Below are 19,878 nucleotides of genomic sequence, written 5' to 3'. Positions count from 1 at the left end.
AAGAAAATAAGGGAACTCTGTCACTGAGGAGTGGGATGGAGGAAAGAGGAACCCTTTTTACTTATCCACTTATTTTTGTTTAAGATTTTATTTATTTATCTGAGAGACAGAAAGCATGAGCAGTGCAGAGGGATAATGACCCAAACCAAAGGCAGACGCTTAACTGACTGAGCCACACAGGTGCCTCTCCACAATTTTTATGTTATAACCAATATGTATTACTTTTGAAATTAAAAAAGAAAGCACCCTCAAAAAAGATGCTATGGGTTTAATAATCAATAAATAATCAATTTAATAATTAATCAATGAATAACTAAACCAATGTAATCTCAGGGCAAATTTTCAGGTGTAATAGCCACTATTTTATCCAACTTAATTCAATTTAATTCATCCAATTTACTAAGCACCTTCTAAATGCAAGAGACTATGCTTGTCTCTGATTAATAGCAAGATAAGGTTCCTATTTTTTTTTAAAGATTTTATTTATTTGACAGAGAGAGACGGCCAGCGAGAGAGGGAACACAAGCAGGGGGAGTGGGAGAGGAAGAAGCAGGCTCCCAGCGGAAGAGCCTGACGTGGGGCTCGATCCCAGAACCCCGGGATAACGCCCTGAGCTGAAGGCAGACACTTAACGACTGAGCCACCCAGGCGCCCCTAAGGTTCCTATTTTTTCAAGAGCTTAGCATCTGTGAGGAAGAACAAGCAAGGAGGCAAAAAAAAAAAAAAAAAATCTATAGGGGCGCCTGGATGGCTCAGTCGTTGAGCATCTGCCTTCAGCCCAGGGCGTGATCCCAGCGTTCTGGGATCGAGCCCCACATCAGGCTCCTCTGCTGGGAGCCTGCTTCTTCCTCTCCCACTCCCCCTGCTTGTGTTCCCTCTCTCGCTGGCTGTCTCTCTGTCAAATAAATAAATAAAATCTTTAAAAAAAAATCTATAAATACAGGATAGAACATGAAAATGGTCAACCTCTGCACCAAAATTTGAGAACTAAATGTTTAAAATTCCAACTTCTGGGTGTCTGGGTGGCTCAATCGGTTAAGCGGCTGCCTTCAGCTCAGGTCATGACCCTAGGGTCCTGGGACTGAGTCCAGAATCAGGCTCCCTGCTCACCAGAGAGTCTGCTTCTCCCTCTGTCCCTCCCCCCTGCTTGTGCTCCCTCTCTCTCTCTCTCTCTTTCAAATACAAAACTAATAAAATAAAATAAAAATAAAATAAAAAATAAGTAAATAAAATTTCAACTTCTGGTTAGCACCATCAGAACCCCAAACCAATTAGACATTATTTTAGATTTTTCATTACTTTTTTTTAATTTATCCATCCATCAACCATTTTTTGACAATGATTGTATTTATTCATTAGTGGCAAAAATATGCTGTTATACATACAGTTATTAATATCTAGTTTCCATAGCCATTGTGATATCATCCCACAAATGAATTTTCTTTTTTTCTTAAGATTTTATTTATTTATTTATCTGAGAGAAAGAGAGAGTGAAAGAGACAGAGAGAGAGCACAAGATGGGGGAGGTCAGACGGAGAAGCAGACTTCCTGCTGAGCAGGGAGCCCCATGTGGGACTCAATCCTGGAACGCCAGGATCATGACCAGAGCCAAAAGCAGACGCTTAACCAACTGAGCCACCCAGGTGCACCCACAAATAAATTTTTAGTTATTTTCTTCCTTTGGTTTGTATACCTGTTAATATTTCCACACCATATCAATACCACTACAAAAATAACTGAATCCTCTCCCTATATTTTTATAATTATAAATTTGAATATTAAATAGTAATATAGGTTGTGGTAGATCCAACATTCTTCCCCATCTCCAATCACACATCCTACCCACAACAGACACCTGGGAAAAGGATTAAGCACAGCAGGTTTTCTAAGAAAGCAGATACAGAGAAAATAGAATCCTTCCTTAAAAATTTGCTGAACAATGATATTTAAAAATTTCTACTGCAGTTACAATAACAACCCCAAAAACAACATGTCTTTAATTTTTAGCAACCTAAAGGGATTTTAAGAAATATCAAAAACTGGGGGCGCCTGGGTGGCACAGCGGTTAAGCGTCTGCCTTCGGCTCAGGGCGTGATCCTGGAGTCCTGGGATCGAGCCCCACATCAGGCTCCTCTGCTGTGAGCCTGCTTCTTCCTCTCCCACTCCCCCTGCTTGTGTTCCCTCTCTCGCTGGCTGTCTCTATCTCTGTCAAATAAATAAATAAAATCTTAAAAAAAAAAAAAAAAGAAATATCAAAAACTGAGAAAAGTTAAATATATTCTGTCCATGTTAGGGTATTCCAGCTTTGCCCACCAGGAACACTACTATAATTTGTTGATGACTTTCAGTTCTGAAAAGTTCCAGAGGCAGCCTTTTAACCTGAACTGTTGGCTAACATCACCTACGTCTGTCCAGGCAGTAGATTAGGTGTATAGCCCAGAATTATTCTATCTAACTCAAAGAGCTGTAAAAATTTCAGAATTTTCACGTGGCCACAATACACTTATTGTTTACTCTTGCCCTTTATGAAAATGGACATGGTAACTGCCGGCATATATAGGAAATAGCTCTCCATTCCAGATAAGCAATAATAATTATTTAACACTATGTATCAACTCACAGAGGGCTGCCACACTAGGGAAAAAATAAGAATCTACCAGATGTCGGGGCGCCTGGGTGGCACAGCGATTAAGCATCTGCCTTCGGCTCAGGGCGTGATCCCCGCATTGTGGGATCGAGCCCCACATCAGGCTCCTCCGCTAGGAGCCTGCTTCTCCCACTCCCCCTGCTTGTGTTCCCTCTCTCGCTGGCTGTCTCTATCTCTGTCGAATAAATAAATAAAATCTTTAAAAAAAAAAAAATCTACCAGATGTCAGTAAATGTAAATGCTGTAAGATGAGGACTCATTCTGTATGAGTACCTTCAAAGAAACAACTGAGATGTTTCTGCTCCTACATGGAAGCATCACAACTGAGATCAGACTTACAACTCATGCAGACTAATCTGATTATTATGACTGTGTTCCAAAATTCAGGAAAGAATCAATATTATTTCCTACTTTCCCCTTCTTTGGGGGTCCCAAATGCTAACCTCATCTAAGAAGAAAAAATATCTACATATCAATAAAGGATTGTTCCAATTCCCATTTTAAAATCCCTCTTAAAAATTTTTTTTAAGTTTTTAAAAAGAAAAAGAAAAAGAAACAAACACCCAAATAAGAATGGCATATTAAAAAAAAGACAAAAACACAGTATTGAACAGAAGTCCCCAGCAGGAATGCTATCTGTAGAGGCAGTAGAAAGAAATGTTGAGCTGTCACTCTCTGGAGCCAGCAGGCCAGCAGTAGCTTACTACCTAGATAACCCTGACTTAAGTTTTTTAAAACTGTGCTCCACTTTCCTCTTCTGTATCATGGGAATAATGACTAACAATCTCAGGTTTGTTGAAGATTAAATGAGTTACATAATGTAAAGCAGTTAATATTTGACCACTGTTTACCAGATGGATAAAAATTTGAAATGTTAATAACACTGTTTTGATGAGGCTGTTGGAAAACAGAAGTCTGATACTTTCTTTAGTACTCATTATAGAGGGCAATTTGTAAATCCCACCATTGGGAATTTATCTCACTGATATTTTTGCACAGGTGTAAAAAGACAGGTATATGGGCACCTGGGTGGCTCAGTTGTTAAGCCTTGAGCTCAGGTCCTGGGACTGAGCCCCACATTGGGCTCCCTGCTCAGCAGGGAGTCTGCTTCTCCCTCTCTCTCTCTCTGCCCCTGCTCGTGCACCCTCTCGCTCACTCTCTCTCAAATAAATAAATAAAATCTTAAAAAAAAAAAAAAAAGACAGGTATACCAGGTTTTTTATTTCATACTGGAAACCCAAATGTCAAATATCAAAAATGATGATAGAGTGGCGTGGCGTGGCGTTGTGGGGTGCCTGGGTGGCTCAGTCGGTTAAATGTCCGAGTCTTGATTTTAGCTCAGGTCATGATCTCAGGGTTGTGAGATGGAGCCTCACAATGTGCTGGGTGTGGAGCCTGCTTAACATTCATTCTCTCTCTCTCTCCCCCCGCCCCTTCCCTGGTTCGTGCTCATTCTCTTTCTTAAAAAGCAAAAACAAAAAACAGAAAAATAAATTTAAAAAGAGTGGCAAATTTGTGACATGAACACTATACAGATTTTTTTTTTTAAGTAGACTGAGTGCACTGATTTACTGACATGGAAAGACCTCTTGGTAAGTGCTTGGTAAGTAAAAATGCAAGATGTTATGTTACTTTTTGCATAAAAAGAAATTGAATAATCAAAATACATATTCATCCTTGTTTGTTTTTGCACTAAGAGAAAGTAGTAATGGTGGGAAGGAACTGGGCAGATGAAATAAAGGATGGGAGGGAAACTTCAAACTGTGCATCTTTTTATTTTTTCTCTTTTGCTTTTTTGGCTACATGAATATTTTACCTTTTTACTACTGCCACTATTGTTGTTAGTAGTAGTAGTGATAGTAGTTACAAGCTCAAAATACCTCCTTCCTGAAGCCTTTTTCATACTCCCTCTGCACAGAAGCCTTCTCTAACTCCCAGACTATTTAAAGAATTTATCATTTTCTACTCCCATGTAAGCCGCTTAGGAGGTAGGTCAATGTCTTGTTCATTTTTAATATCCTAGGAGCCTTGCTTGCACCTGATGTATACAAACATTCTGTAGTAACAGTAACCTACGAGTACTCCAAAGAAGAAAATAGTGACCCTTTCTAAAAGGAGTATGCTCTACCATTAATTGTAACACTGAAAATTCTAAAACTTGAATACCTGGATTTGCTAACATTCTTTCAACTACTGCCCAGCCAAAATGTCCTCTCTTTCACCAAGTTTTTTTCTTTTCCCAGGACTTTCCCAGACATTGATATCATGTCCCAAGCCAAGACACTACATGTACCAACTCACTGCAATCTCTGAAATGCCTTTTGTCCTAAGTCCCAACACCCTGGTACATTTCTCCTATCGAAAAAGCATTTGTTGACTGTCTCCTTTTAGATAGAGGTTCACATATTAGTGAATAAAGTGTCCGTTTAACTGGAGAAGACCTAATATTTGATTCCTAATTCGCTCAGTGTTTTGTTTGTTCTTCTGGTATGTAGGGTGTTCTATAACCGACTGTTCAGTAGCCCAATTCTAGATGTCATTCCAGCATACCAAATACTCCACTGACAGCTCAACAGTCACTTTTCATGCAGGCCCCTCCCCTTCCCTCCTCCCTCAACCCTCATAAGCTCTCTCAGAGCTCCTTCCCCGATACCGACAGACACACTGACAGTTCAGAAGTCCTTCTACACAAGCTGTCCTCCCCTGCAGCTGCAAGATCACCTTCCCGACTCTTACCATCCTGAGACCCAATTCGGTCCCCAATACCATCCCCCTCCCAGCCAATCCAAATCACATCATCAATTTCTTGCCAAGAACCAGGCAGCTTTAAAGCTTTTCCCAGTAAGTACACAATTGACAGCTCGACACCAGATTGCCCAAGTATCCTTTCCTCCTCCTTCCCCTCCTACCCCACGCACTGGCTCTTCTGTCGCTACCACTCACTCGCCCTGGCTTCCCCGAAAATTCACAGCTTCGTTCCGTAAACACGCTCTCCGCTCTCCCCTCTCCCCATTCTCTTTCCACTGCTGACAGCTCAGTCACCTCCTTCCCCATGTGGCTGCACCCTCCCCCACTCCTTTCCCTTGACAGCTCAGGGTCGGCTCCCAGCCTTCCCCCCGCCCCAGGCCTCCCCAGACCTGGCTTGGGCCGCCCGCCGTGCCCCCCGGCCCGGAGTAGGGCTCCACTCACCCACTCTCCCGCATCACGTTGCTGTCCCCGCAGTCACAGGCACCCCCAGCCTGGCTGCGGAACATATTGAAGTCGTGTCCGGTGTGGTCGCCCTGGTGGAAGCACTCCGCGCACAGCGACATGCAGGGGGAGATGCCGCACGTCCGGCAGCGGTAGGCCACGAAGTTGGCTGTCCAGACCAGGCCGCAGAGCGCCGCGGGGTCGTAGGCCCGCACCGCCGCGCAGAACTCGTCGTAGCCTCCGCCGCCCGCCAGAAGGCACTTACACCATTCCAGGGCCTCCTCCTCGGCCGCCCCCGGACCGCCCCCGCCGCCGGCTGCCGCCGCCTCCTCGCCGTCCGCAGCAGCGGTCAGCGGCCGCTCGGCGCTCAGCACCCGCTCCAGCAGCGCCTGTAGCTCCTCGGCACCTGCCCTGTTGTCCGGCCGGCTGAGGGCCGCCTTCAGGTGCGCCGCGGTGGCCGCCTTGTCCAGGGACAGCCCAGGTGCCGGCAGCTCGGGTTGGGGCGGCTGCGGCCCCCCGACGGCCGCCGCGGCCGCCGCCGCCGCCATGATGAGAGCTCAGAATTTGGAGAGCCCAGGGCCGGCGGCTCCTCCCGGGAGGGTGGGGGAATTGACTGCTGCGATTGCTCGGCCCGCCCAACTCTCGCGATACCCCGGAGCCGCCGCGCACCTCCGTCCGCGTCCCCGCCCCTGCACACGCCCCCTCGAGCATCGGGGCCTACTCCCCGCCCCTCTCTCGTGGGTCCTCTTCTGTCCTCCTCTTGGCTCCCAAAGTTGAGAGCCACTGAAATAAGGGACCCGCCTTTAAAAATATAGATATATATGGACAACTTTAATATGGACCATATGAAAAAATCTTAAATATGGACTTTTTTTCTTTATTTACCTGGACTATAGTAATTATACACAGCATCTTTCAGATATATTTTAAAGCATTTGCATTTCGTTTTGAGATGTAGAGTCCCATTGCTAACGCTTAATTATTATTGAACCACTATTACTATTGAAGCAAACTCCTAATTTTCCCCCTGAATCAGTTCGTATCCTCACACTATTATCAGGTTAATCTAAAGTACATTTTTTTAGACGATTAAAGTACACTACATTCTTACTATCATTCTGTTCAAAATCCTGGTGGGGGGGGCTCCTTAAATCTTGTCTCAAAACCCACCTATTTTTCTTTTTTTCTTTTTTTAGATTTTTTTTTTAAGAGTCTGACAGAGAGACAGTGAGAGAGGGAACACAAGCAGAGGGAGTGGGAGAGGGAGAAGCAGACTCCTCATTGAGCACGGACCACTATCCGGGGCTTGATCCCATTACCCCAGGATCGTGACCTGAGATGAAGGCAGACGCCTGATGACTGAGCCACCCAGGCACCCCAGATTTTATTTATTTATTTCAGAGAGAGAGCGAGGGGCGCCTGGGTGGCACAGCGGTTGGGCGTCTGCCTTCAGCTCAGGGCGTGATCCCGGCGTTATGGGATCGAGCCCCACATCGGGCTCCTCCACTGTGAGCCTGCTTCTTCCTCTCCCACTCCCCCTGCTTGTGTTCCCTCTCTCGCTGGCTGTCTCTCTCTGTCAAATAAATAAATAAAATCTTTAAAAAAAAAAAAAGAGAGAGAGCGAGAACGCCCACGCATAAGCAGGGGGGAAGGGCAGAGGGAGAAGCAGGCTCCTGCTGAGCAGGGTGCCCCACTAGGGCTCTGCCCCACTAGGGCTCTGTCCCAGGACCCTGAGATCATGACCTGAGCGAAAAGTAGATGTTTAACCAACTGAGCCACCCAGGCGCCCCCAAATCCCACCTATCTTTCTATCCTTCTCTCCAGACACCACTCCAAGTTTGCCAAATGAAAGAAACCAATGGGACTGTTCACTGTTTTATGAGGCTTTGTCATTTCCTGTCTGTGGGTCTTTATTGTTCCTAGTTCCCACACTACTCCATTCCACTCACTCACCCTACAACCTAATTTAGCTCAGTCTACCCATGTAATTTCTTTTGTTCCAAAGGATGGCTCTTAACTTGCTTGATGATACCAGTTTTTGTGTTTTTTTTTTTTTCTAAACTCTATACTGGACGTGAGCTCGAACTCAGCACCCCAAGATCAAGAGTCACATGCTCTACAAACTGACCCAGCCAGGCACCCCTTGATGACATAACTTATGCCTTTACTGTAAAATTTCATCTCCACCTCACTACTAATAGGTAAATTTCCTGAGGGCAAAGAATGAGTCCTCTTCATCATTGGCCATAAATGTTCAAATATTTGTCTGATTATTGTTAAATAGAACATACTTATAATAGATAATGTTTGTTGCATATTTTTTGTGGGCCCTGCTCTTTATATATGTTATTTCTTTTAATCCTCTCAATAATTCTATGAGGTAAGTACTGTTAATAGAGGAAACTAAAACTTAAGGAGGTGATTTATGTGCCCCCGCACAGCTGGCAATTAAATGAAATGTGACCAGAACCCAGATTCATCTGATTCCAAAGCCTGGCTCTTAACTACCACACCAGTATTTTCAAAACCTGCCTGATGCCTAAGAATCACCTGAAGCTCTACTCACAAAAACAGATTCCCAGGAACCATCTCAGACCTGAGGAATCAAAATCGCCAGAGGTTATACTACCCTAACAAAATCTGAATCTTGAGGGAGATAATCATTAATGATTCTTCCAGAACTAAAAATCTACAGCTTATTAAAGTTTCCACAGCTTACTTCCAGACAGCTGGCTGTGTTATACAAATAACTCAGTAACACATGACAGAGGACAACCAAGAATGAAAAAAAACTGTAGAAGAAATAATCCAAGGGGGTAGAATAAGAATATCTCCAATCCATAACCCTGTGTTATAAATGAATTGAACACAAAACATACTATTTCATATATCCTGACCCTCTACATTAATAAGCATCTCATAATAATCATTAAGGAGTGATAACCCAAGAGTTGCTCAGTAATTCTCTTAATCACCAAATTATAATCCAAATAAATTCCAGTAACATTTCAAACTAAGGTAGAACTAGTGTGTGTGTTCACTAGTCAATGCCTATGGGTTAAGGCAGTTGGGGAATTTCCGAAAACATCCACAAAATCCCACCAGTGCATCTTTTTTGCTGCACAAAAACAACAAAAGTTAAATACTAACCTGTATTTCAGTTACATAGACATTGCAGTCCATATACAGAAATCCAGGCATTTGCCAGATTTCCCACTTATTCTGGTTATGAGGATATCAGATCTGTTCAAAATCAAAGAACCATTAAAAATAACTGGTAATAACAAGAATATAAACCAACCAATTGAAAAATGGGCAAAATAAGTGAACAGACATTCAAAAGATATATAAATGGCCAATAGACATAGAAAAGATACTCAGCAACATTAGTCATCAAGGAAAATTACATCTATAAGATACCACTATATTACCCACTAGAATGGTAGTAATCAAAAGATAGACAACAACAAATGTTGGCAAGGATATGGAGAAACAAGAACATGGATGGACCTAGAAGGTATTATACTAAATGAAATAAGTCTGAGAAAGACAAATACCATATGATTCCACTCATAAATGGAATCTAAAAAAAAAAAAAGAATAAACAAACAAGAATCAGATCTATAAATACAGGGAATAAAATGATGGTTGCCAGAGGGAGGGGGGTGAAGGGTTGGGCAAAATGGGTGAAGGGAAGTGGGAGATACAGTCCTCCAGTTATGGAATGAGTAAGTCATGGGAATAAAAAGCAGAGCATAAGAAATACAGTCAATGATATTGTAATAGCAATGTCATGGGACAGATGGTAGCTATACAGGTAGTGAACAAAGCATAATGTATAAACTTGAATCAAAGCACTAAGTTGTACACCTGAAACTAATGTAACATTGTGTATCAACTGTACTCAAACTAAAGAAAAGGGGGGGGGGGTTTTCCTGGCTGTCTCGGTTGATAGAGCATGCAACTCTTGATCTCAGGGTCCTTAGTTCAAGCCCCACATTGGGCATGGAACCTACTTAAAACAAAATTTAAAAATTAAACATAAATTTATCATAGAGCCCTGCAGTTCTACTCCTAGTTATCTACCCAAGAGAATCTACACCATATAGCCACACAAAGACTTAGAGGTAAATCTTCATACCAGTATTATTCATAATAGTCCCAAAAACCTGGAAATGATCCAAAGGTCCATGAATTTGTAAATGGATAAACAAAATGTGGCATGATCATAAAATGGCATACTATTTAACAATAAAAAGAAATGAAGTATTTATTGAAACGCGTTACATGAATAAACTTCTAAAAATGTTTTGTCAAGAAAGAAGTCAGACACAAAAGACAAATATTATATTACTCCATTTACATGAACTGTCCAGAAAAGACAAATCTATAGAGACAGAAAGTAGAAAGTGGTTCTTTGGAGCTAGGGGTAAGAACAGAGAGTGACTGCAAATGGGTATAAGGGATCTTTTTAGGATGATAGAAACATTCTAAAGTTGGTTGGGGTGATGGTTGCACAACTGTGTAATTTGCTAAAAATCACTGAATTCCTCTAAAAACAGGTGGATTTTATGGTATGAAACTATACCACAAAAAAACTTTAAAATAATAGTAATCAGTAGTATTAGTTATTGTTTGAGATGAATGAAAAAATCAAGTTTGTGTCCAGGTACAAACTATTCTACTGCTTTAGCTTTTAAAATGATTATGACAAGCTCTCAAATCTTTGCTTCTCCTAGAATGTTTGGAGCTTCTATCATTTGGATTCAGGAAATCTGACATTTTTCTCTTTCAGTGCGTGAATGCAATATAAAAACTCTTCTTCTAAATTACCTCTCAAATCACTGTGCTGTGTCATGGGGAATTCCTACAAGGATCATATTTCCATGAGGGAAAGCCAGATTGAAATGCAGCTGAAAACTTTGTACTCCTTAAATGCTATACTTCATTAAATGTTACTGTTACTCTCTACTAAGGACATTGAATAAATAATGCAACATACTGCTGTTATAGAAAGCTACAAAATAGTACCTGAAGAGCTGCATTTTTATTTTTATTCCATCTTAATTAACGTAAAGAAGAATCTTGTGATACTTCTAAATTGGCTTTTCAAATTAAAATAAACCACACAGGTAAGGTAAATATCTATAAATATGATAGATAACACAATTGCTTCCAAAATTGGAGCGCCTTAACAGAGAACTAACAAAGTAATGGAAACACTCCAAAGTTGCTTTTGTATTTATCAGGACTTTCTGGTTGAAAGTCCTTGAACTAGCTTAAGCCAAAAAGAGGACAATTCTAAATCATATACACAATGGAGGGAAGAGAGAGATGAACCTGTACGCATCCTCATCTTTGCTTTCAGCGTGGGCCCCACTGACTCTAACAACTTCTGTGCGTGAGCCTTCCCAACCCCAGCTCTAGGCCAAATCTCTACAACTTCCCAACAGAGAAAACGGGTCTCCATTCTGCTAGATCCACTTAAAACCCTGAGGAAGAACTCTGACTGACCCAGCTGGTGGCCCATGCCACCCTTATGACCACAAGGAAGAGGAAGAGATACCTGCTGGAAATATACACATACAAGAAGCCTACCACAATATTAACTTCTAAATTTCTGCCTGGCCTCCATATATACACACCAGACTTTCTCCAGGTGCACAGCAAGTTCACCAGTTCTAATCACAACTGTTAAAATTCACACCATAAGAAACATTGTGTCTACTATAGCCAAGAAATTCTGCCTGATCACATTTAAGATTCACAACAACCCTGAAAGGTAATTATTATTAGGTTTCATAGGTGTCAAAATGTAACAACAAATCCTGGAAGAGAAATCACTTATTGTTCCTACATATGCCTTTCTTCCTTCTCTCTCCCTCCATCTCTTCCCCTCTCTCTCCCTCCCCCGCCCCTCCTTTCCTCCCCCTTCTCTCCCTTCCTTCTTTCCTTCTTAAAAACTGAGTTCTTTAAAATTCTGCAACTATACTTACTGTGATTCTCTCATCTGTTTAATATTGAAGCAAGGACATTTTTAGTAAGTTTCTCAACTCATGCTTTAGAAATATTTTTGGGAAAAAAGCATGACTGTGCATTAAGGGTTTGACCTATATTAGCTCCTCTACAGATTTGTCTGTGCAACTTTTCCAAGGTTATAAATGCTTAACAATCTTCTGGGGTCTTTTTCATTATCATTTAATACCATTACACATTGTGCTAATTTTCTTTCCCTCCTTTTTTTCTTAAACCAGAGGAAAGTTTCCTTCTCTGCACCTCCACTGAAGAACAGAAAATTTCCACCCACTGCCGTTTTCATGCAACAAATAAATTCAATATTTGTTGAGCCCCTTCCAGTTGTTCTCTGCAAGAGCTGAGGATAGCACTGTGAACAAAACAGATATGGTCCGTGGTGTGCCTGGTGTGGCACAACTCCAGAGGTACCATTCACATAGAATACAATGCTTCTGACATGGACCTTGCAGATGGATAGAATTGTATTATAAATTACAACCTAATCTATAAATACATTATTACTATTGCTACAATTATTATTACCTCTGATCTTGGAGTGAGAAAATGTTTTTTAATGGACACAAAAAATACTAACCACAAAAGAAAAGACTGGCTGACAAAATAAGTTAATTGAAAATTTTAAATTTCTATTCATTAAAAGACATCATTAAGAGTTATAAAATTTCTGTTTGAGGTGATGAAAAAGTATTGGAAATAGATAATGATGATGGCTGAACAACATTATGAACGTAATTATTGCTGCTGAATTGTATCCTTAAAAATGGTTAAAATGGCAAATTTTGTTATATATATTTTACCTTGATTTTTAAAAATTAATAATGTAGCAAAACCATTGAACTGAACACTTTAAATAGGTGAATTGAATGGTATGTGAATTATATCTCCAAAAAGCTGGTTAAAAAAAAAAGATATCATTAAGAGTAAAAATGGGCAAGCTGTAGAGTTGGAGAGAATATTTGCAACATATCTAAGCCAAAAAGGATATGCATCTAGAATATATAGAGAATTCCTACAAAGTGACAAGGAAATAACAGTCATCCCAATAGAATAATGGGCAAGAGACCTCAATAGATACTTCATAAAAGGAGATAAAGGAGATATCCAGATAGCAAATAAACATATGAAATAAGTAATCAATAGTAATCAGGGAAATGCCAATCAAAATTGTATTGAGTGTCTAATATACACCCATGAGAAGGGCAAAAAAATTAAAAGATTGATTATAACAAATATCGGTGAGATGCTGAGAGCCTGGAACTATCAATGAGTGCCAGGAGGAGTGCAAAATGGTTCAGCCACTTTGGAAAAGAGTTCAGTGATTTCTGATGAAGTTGAACATACACTTACTTTATGATCCAGAAATTACATTTAAGAGAAACAAGAACAGATATATCCAGAAAAGAACCTGTACAAGAATGTTCATAGTAGCATTATTCATATTAGCCAAAGACTAAAAAGAGTTCAAATGTCCATCAACAAATGAATATATAAACAAATCATGGTATATTCATACGGTAAAACACTACTCAGCAATAAAAAGATACGTCAAAGATGAATCTGAAAATCATTACGGTAAGTGAAAGAAGGCAAACACAAAAAAATTGCATATGCATGATTCCATTTATATGAAGTTTTGTAATAGGCAAAAGTAAGCTATGATGATCAAAATTAGAACAGTGGTTGCCTGTGGGATGGCAGCAATTGACCCATAAGGAGCAGAAGGGAAATTATTAGGATGAATAGTGGAAATCATTAGGATCAGTTACTTGAGGTGGTGTTTACATGGCATATATGTTATTCACATTTCATCAAACTGTACGGTTAAGATTTGTGCATTTTATGTGAACTGAATCCTCATTTTAAATCTGAAACTAAATATCCATCAACATTAGAATAAATAAATTATAGTATATTCATATAATGGACTACCAAACAACAATGAAAATGAGCAAACATGGATGAATCTTACAAACATAATGCTGAACGAAAGAAATCTGATGTAGTATGATTCTACTTATATAAAGTAAAAAAAAAAAACACACAGCAAAATTAATCTCTGGTGTTAAAAGTCAAGATAGTGGTTGCTTTTGGAAAGGTGGGCAGAGGAGTGATTGGAAGGGAGCATGAGGTGGAAGTTTTTGCAGTGCTGACGGTATTTACTCTTGACCTGGATGGTTTTTCTACAGGTTTGTTCATTGTATTCACTTCTTCAATGAGCTGTTCATCTCTAATTTATGTATGTTGTACATCAATAAAAAGTTTTTTAAATTAGTACTATTAGTGAAGAAGATATATATTTTACAATTAGTAATTCATGAATAAATGAATGAACCTTCACCACTAAGAAATCTTCCAAATGTAAAAGTTAAATGTGATTATGAATTTATTTAAATTGAAAAATTAGAATATGCTTTCAGAGTATACTTTCTAATATTAGAAATATTAGAATAGTTTACACTTAAAAATCATTGAAACTCTCTGCTTTTCTTCCACACATGTGAAGGAGAAACTCTAAAGTTCATTTCATGACAACAACACAATCTGATCAAGAGTCAGAGTGAGAATTCAAAAAGAGTTCTGTCTCCAGTGCAGTCCTACAGGACATATGCATAAAAACACTCAGAACACGTATTTTTTGCCTGCTACAGAAAACAGGTAGAGTTACCTAAAAAGAAAAAAAGGAAAGAATATCAAATCACTGGACCACTGCAAAAAGAGAAAGGGCATAAGAGAAAGGGTGTAAGAACAAGGCCAGGGGTAAGAAATCGTAATGTTTGGGCAGTGGTTAGGAGGGTAGGTTTTCTGCTACAAGAGCCCTGAAGCTCCCCTGACCTCCCAGCACATTGCCCCTTGCTTGGGCAATTCACACTGACTTGTTCAATCACACTGCCTTTTTCAATCACACTGACTTGAGCAATTCATCAAATATTATTTGATAATATAACTTGAGTTCCTTGAGAACTAGGAAGCATGCCTTAATTATTTTCCAGTACAAAAGAGTCTCTTATAAATTCCAAACATTCAATATTTGAATATCCATTAATCAAGACTCAAAATATGTCTGCAGAAACTTAAGCAGGATGTGCCCAAGAATCTTTCAGGATGTCCACAAAGGCAAGATTATTTTCATAATAATACTAAGACAGTATTTGCTTTTCTTACTCTATTTTAGGGGCGTGCTGTGGAGTTTTCCAGATGCTACATGATATATGATGACATCATCATTCTGACAATTAACGTCCTTTTGTATTCTTGTGTTTTTTATAATTTTCTGAGGTAGTAGGATTAGGGTTTAAATATTTGTATTTTCAGGGGCGCCTGGGTGGCTCAGTCCTTAAGCATCTGCCTTCGGCGCAGGTCACAACACCAGATACCAGCGTTCTGGGATCGAGCCCTCCCCCTCCCCCCATCGGGCTCCCTGCTCAGCGGGAAGCCTGCTTCTCCCTCTCCCACTCCCCCTGCTTGCGTTCCCTCTCTCGCTGCCTCTCTCTCTGTCAGATAAATAAATAAAATCTTTAAAAATAAATAAATAAATGAATAAATATTTGCATTTTCAGAAATTAACTCAGTACTTCTACCATACTTACGGGCTATGCTCGGTTATATTTGCTATAGTCTCTGTAACCTCATTATCATGGACTAAATTGTTGTTTAGAAATCGTGAACTTTTCATCACAACTATACAACCCTAAAAGGTTGGTACTGTTATCTTGTTTTTCAATAATTTTTTAAAATTTGAAAGTGTTCCTAAATTTCAATTTTTTACCTAAAACTGTTTTTTAAGTATTTAATAGTATTTTATTCTACAATAGAAGAAAATGTATTTATAGGTTTCTTACATTTAAGAATGACTCTCTGGCTTAAAAAGAGTAAATTAAATCTACAAACATGGCTGGACTTGCTGTTTTCCTTGTATTTGTCCAGATTCAGAGCCAAATAATCATCAAACATGATCTTTTATGTGAATGCTTGGCAATGAACACATTTTATGTTGAAACATTCAGACTATCAAATAACTTTCTTGAATCTCATGATTTATCCTGGAACAACTACCTTGACATTTGCACTGATGTTGAAAAAGCAATGAGGGATAAAACTGCTCACAACTTAGTATGGATCAAAGCAATGGCACTAAACTATTTGACATTATATTTGATTGTATTAAATACTTGCAGAAAAACAAGCCACTTTCCCTTAAAAAATGCCCTGAATGAAGCAGCAAAAAATATAAAATGTTGACACATGGAGAAACGCTGCCCAGGATCAAAGGAAATATGACATTTGAAAAGAAAAAATATATATATAAAATGTTGTTACATTTTGATGCATGAGGACACATCTTGAAAAGTCTCAATGAGTTACTAATTACACATCAGCACTTTTATTACATACTGAAACAACTAGGTAGTGTCCAGCAAAAAGCACATGTGCAATGTTATAAACTGAACAGCTTTTAAAAAAAAATTCTGGCAAAAATTGTGGCAAAACATAACATTTACTATTTTAACCATTTTGAGTGCACAATTCAGTGGCAAGTACATTTACAATGCTGTGCAACCATCACCACCATCTCCAGAACATTTTCATCATCCCAAACAGAAACTCTTTACCTATTAAGCAATTTTCCTTCCTCCTAGCCCCAGTACCTCTATTTCACTTTCTGTCTCTATGAATTTGCCTACTCTAAATATTTCATATAAGTGAAATCATATAATAGATATTATTTTGTGTCTGGCTTTTTTTCACTTAGCATAATGTTTTCAAGGTTTATCCATGTTGTGATATGTAACTGAATTTCATGACTTTTTTTAAGATTTATTTATTTATTTTAGAGACAGAGAGAGAGAGTGCAGGGGGATGAGCAGAGGGAGAGGGAGAGAGAGAATCTCAAGCAGACTCCCTGCTGTGCATGGAGCCCAACCAGGGGCTCATTCTCACCACCCTAAGATTATGACCTGAGCCAAAATCAAAAGTTGGATGGTCAGCCAACTGAGCCACCCAGGCACCCCAAATTTCATTACTTCTTATGGCTGAATAGTATTCCATTGTATGTGTATACCACATTTTGTTAACCCATTCAATTGTTGATGCACACTTAGGTTATTTCCACCTTTTGGCTATTGGCTAAGATGAACATTGATATATAAGTATCTGAGTTCCTACATTCAATTTTTAGGGGTATATAACTAGAAATGGGATTGCTAGATCATATGATAACAACTGTGTTTAACTTTATGAGGAATCACAAATTGTTTTCCACAGCAGCTGTACCATTTTACATCCCTACCACCAATGCACAGGGTTCCAATTTCTTCATATCCTTGATATCCTTGTTTTTTTCCCATTTTACTGATAATAGCCATCCTAATGGGTATATGCTTGTAGTTTTGTTTTATATTTCCTTAATGACTAATGATGTTGATCATCTTTTCATGTGCTTATTGGCCATTTGTATTATCTTCTTTGGAGAAATGTCAACTTAAATACTTTGTGCATTTTTTGCTTCTTTGCCTTCTTTGTCTTTTTTGTATTATAGTGTAGGAGGTCTTTATATATTCTGGATATTAATCACACTATTTTACTTCAAAGTATGATTGACAGACAAACTATGGTTTTTCAGACTTGGTATTTGATAGCCATTTTCTAATAAATGGAGTAAGACTGGCATTTCATAAAAAAAAAAAAAACACCTAGCAGTATTTTTTACCAATAAAAATTTTTTATTTTTCAAGCAAAAATTAATATTTAAAAAGCTTTATATCTGTCACCATGATCTTGATAGTCTTTCCATTACTTAAAGATTTTTCTGGGGAGATCAGTGGTGATAGTAATCAATGTGATTTCTGACATGGTATAATAAAATATGTCAGAAGACTTGGAATATTACTCAGCTATCAGAAAGAATGAATTCTCAACATTTGCTGCAACATGGATGGCACTGGAGGAGATAATGCTAAGTGAAATAAGTCAAGCAGAGAAAGACAAATATCATATGATTTCTCTCATCTATGGAACATAAGAAATAGGATGATTGGTAGGGGAAGAAAGGGATAAAGAAGGGGGGGTAATCAGAAGGGGGAATGAAACATGAGAGACTATGGACTATGAGAAACAAACTGAGGGCCTCAGAGGGGAGGTGGGTGGGGGAATGGGATAGACCGGTGATGGGTAGTAAGGAGGGCACGTATTGCATGGTGCACTGGGTGTTATACACAACTAATGAATCATCGAACTTTATATCGGAAACCGGGGATGTATTGTATGGTGACTAACATAATATAATAAAAAATCATTAAAAAATAAAAATAAAAAAAATAAATACCATCCAGACCTGTGGCTTTAAATACCATCCATTTGCAAATAACTCTCTAATTTATATCTCATTCTGACCTCTCCTATGAACTTCCTACTTACATATCCAACTATCTCCAAACTCGTGCTGAAATGTAAGTTTACAATATTAATATACTTAAATGTAAGTTCATTTTCATAGTTAAAATAAAACTCTCGCACAGGCAACAAAGAAAAAATAGATAAATTGGACTACACCAAAACTTAAAACTCTTGTGCATAAAAGGACATGATCAACAGAGTGAAAAGGCAACCACGGAATGGGGGAAAATATTTGGAAGTCATATATCTGATGAGCAGTAAATATCCAGAATATAGAAAGAACTCCTACAACTCAACAACAACAGAAACAAACAGCACAATATAAAAACGGGCAAAGGACTTCATAGACATTTCTCCAAAGAGAAGACGCAAATGGTAATAAGTGCACAACATAATGCCCAACAGCACTAATCTTCAAGTAAATACAAATCATAACCACAATAAGATATCATGCCCATTAGGATGGCTATGATTTTAGAAAAAAATAAGTGTTGGAGAGGATGTGTAAAAACTGGAAATCTTGTGTGCCGTTGGTGGGAATGTAAAATGCTGCAGTCCCTATCGAAAACAGCATGGGCGGTTCCTCAAACAATTAAAATTCACATTGCCATAGGATCCACGCAATCCTGCTTCTTGGTATATATGTAATGGAACTGAAAGCAGGGACTCAAAGAGATATTTATGTACTTATGTTCAGATAGCAACATAATTCATGGTAGCCGAAAGATGGATGCGACCCACATGTCTATTGACAGATGAATGAAAGAACAAACTGCGGTATATACCTCCAGTGGAATATTCTTCATCCTTTCAAAGAAAGAAAATTCTGACGCATGCTCTGGCACAGGTGAACCTTGAGGACTCTATGCTTAATGAAACAAGCTGGTCACAAAAGGACAAATACTGTATGATTCCAGTTACACGAGGTATCTAGAGTGGTCCAATAAAGTAGAAGGATGGTTGCTAGGGGCTGGGGAGAGAGGAGGAGGGAGTTACTGTTTAATGGGGATAGAGATTCAGTTTTGCAACATCAAAGGAGTTCTGGAGATGGATGGTGGTGATGGTTGTACAATGATATAATGTACTTAATGACACTCACCTGTACTCTTAAAAATAGTTAGGATGATAAATTTTAGGTTGTGTGTATTTTACCACAATAAAAAAGTTTAAATTAAAAAAAAAAAAAAGAAGACTTGGATAATTCAGTGAGCCAATATTTTCCAAATGATTGATGCATAATGTTACAAAATCATGTATAGGTAAAACATCTATTTAAATTCCAACATAGACTAAAGAATTGAATTGTAGGTTGACAGTATGAAAAGCTCATTGATACAGCTTAAGATTCCACATTACAACTGATCTTCAAGATATTACTGCTTTCAAGTTGAGGCATCACACAAAAGAAGGATATCTACAATCATCTGAATAAGCAATGACAATACTCTTAGCTTCTTCTACTAATATCTCTGTCAAATATCTCTGTCAAACTGGATTTTCTTTAGATACTTCAACCAAAAAAAAACAGATCACAACCAACTGAATGCAAAAACAGATATGAGAATTCAATTGTCTTCTATTAAGTCAGACACTAAAGAGATTTATAAAAATGT

At 38.8% G+C, this 19,878-nt stretch overlaps 1 protein-coding gene across 8 annotated transcripts in view; it reads right to left on the bottom strand.

Moving 5' to 3' along the window:
* The window catches only part of UBR3 (ubiquitin protein ligase E3 component n-recognin 3), a 228,447-nt gene extending 222,011 nt beyond the window's left edge, over positions 1 to 6,436 (bottom strand). For 5 of the 8 annotated variants that reach the window (XM_044381493.3, XM_044381495.3, XM_026492588.4 and 2 more), the window contains exon 1: positions 5,837 to 6,434. In XM_044381493.3, coding sequence (XP_044237428.1) covers positions 5,837 to 6,384 — 548 coding nt within the window. In that variant the 5' untranslated portion in view covers positions 6,385 to 6,434. Of the gene's footprint in view, positions 1 to 5,836 lie in introns of all 8 variants that reach the window. The other 3 variants (XM_044381496.3, XM_048213900.2, XM_026492590.4) reach the window with 2 other exon arrangements.
* Positions 6,437 to 19,878: the final 13,442 nt, after the last annotated feature.

This window comes from Ursus arctos, unplaced genomic scaffold (assembly GCF_023065955.2).
Source record: "Ursus arctos isolate Adak ecotype North America unplaced genomic scaffold, UrsArc2.0 scaffold_1, whole genome shotgun sequence".
Lineage (NCBI taxonomy): Eukaryota > Metazoa > Chordata > Mammalia > Carnivora > Ursidae > Ursus > Ursus arctos.
The sequence above is the reverse complement of the archived record's forward strand: the minus strand, read 5'-3'. Positions and strand labels throughout refer to the sequence as shown.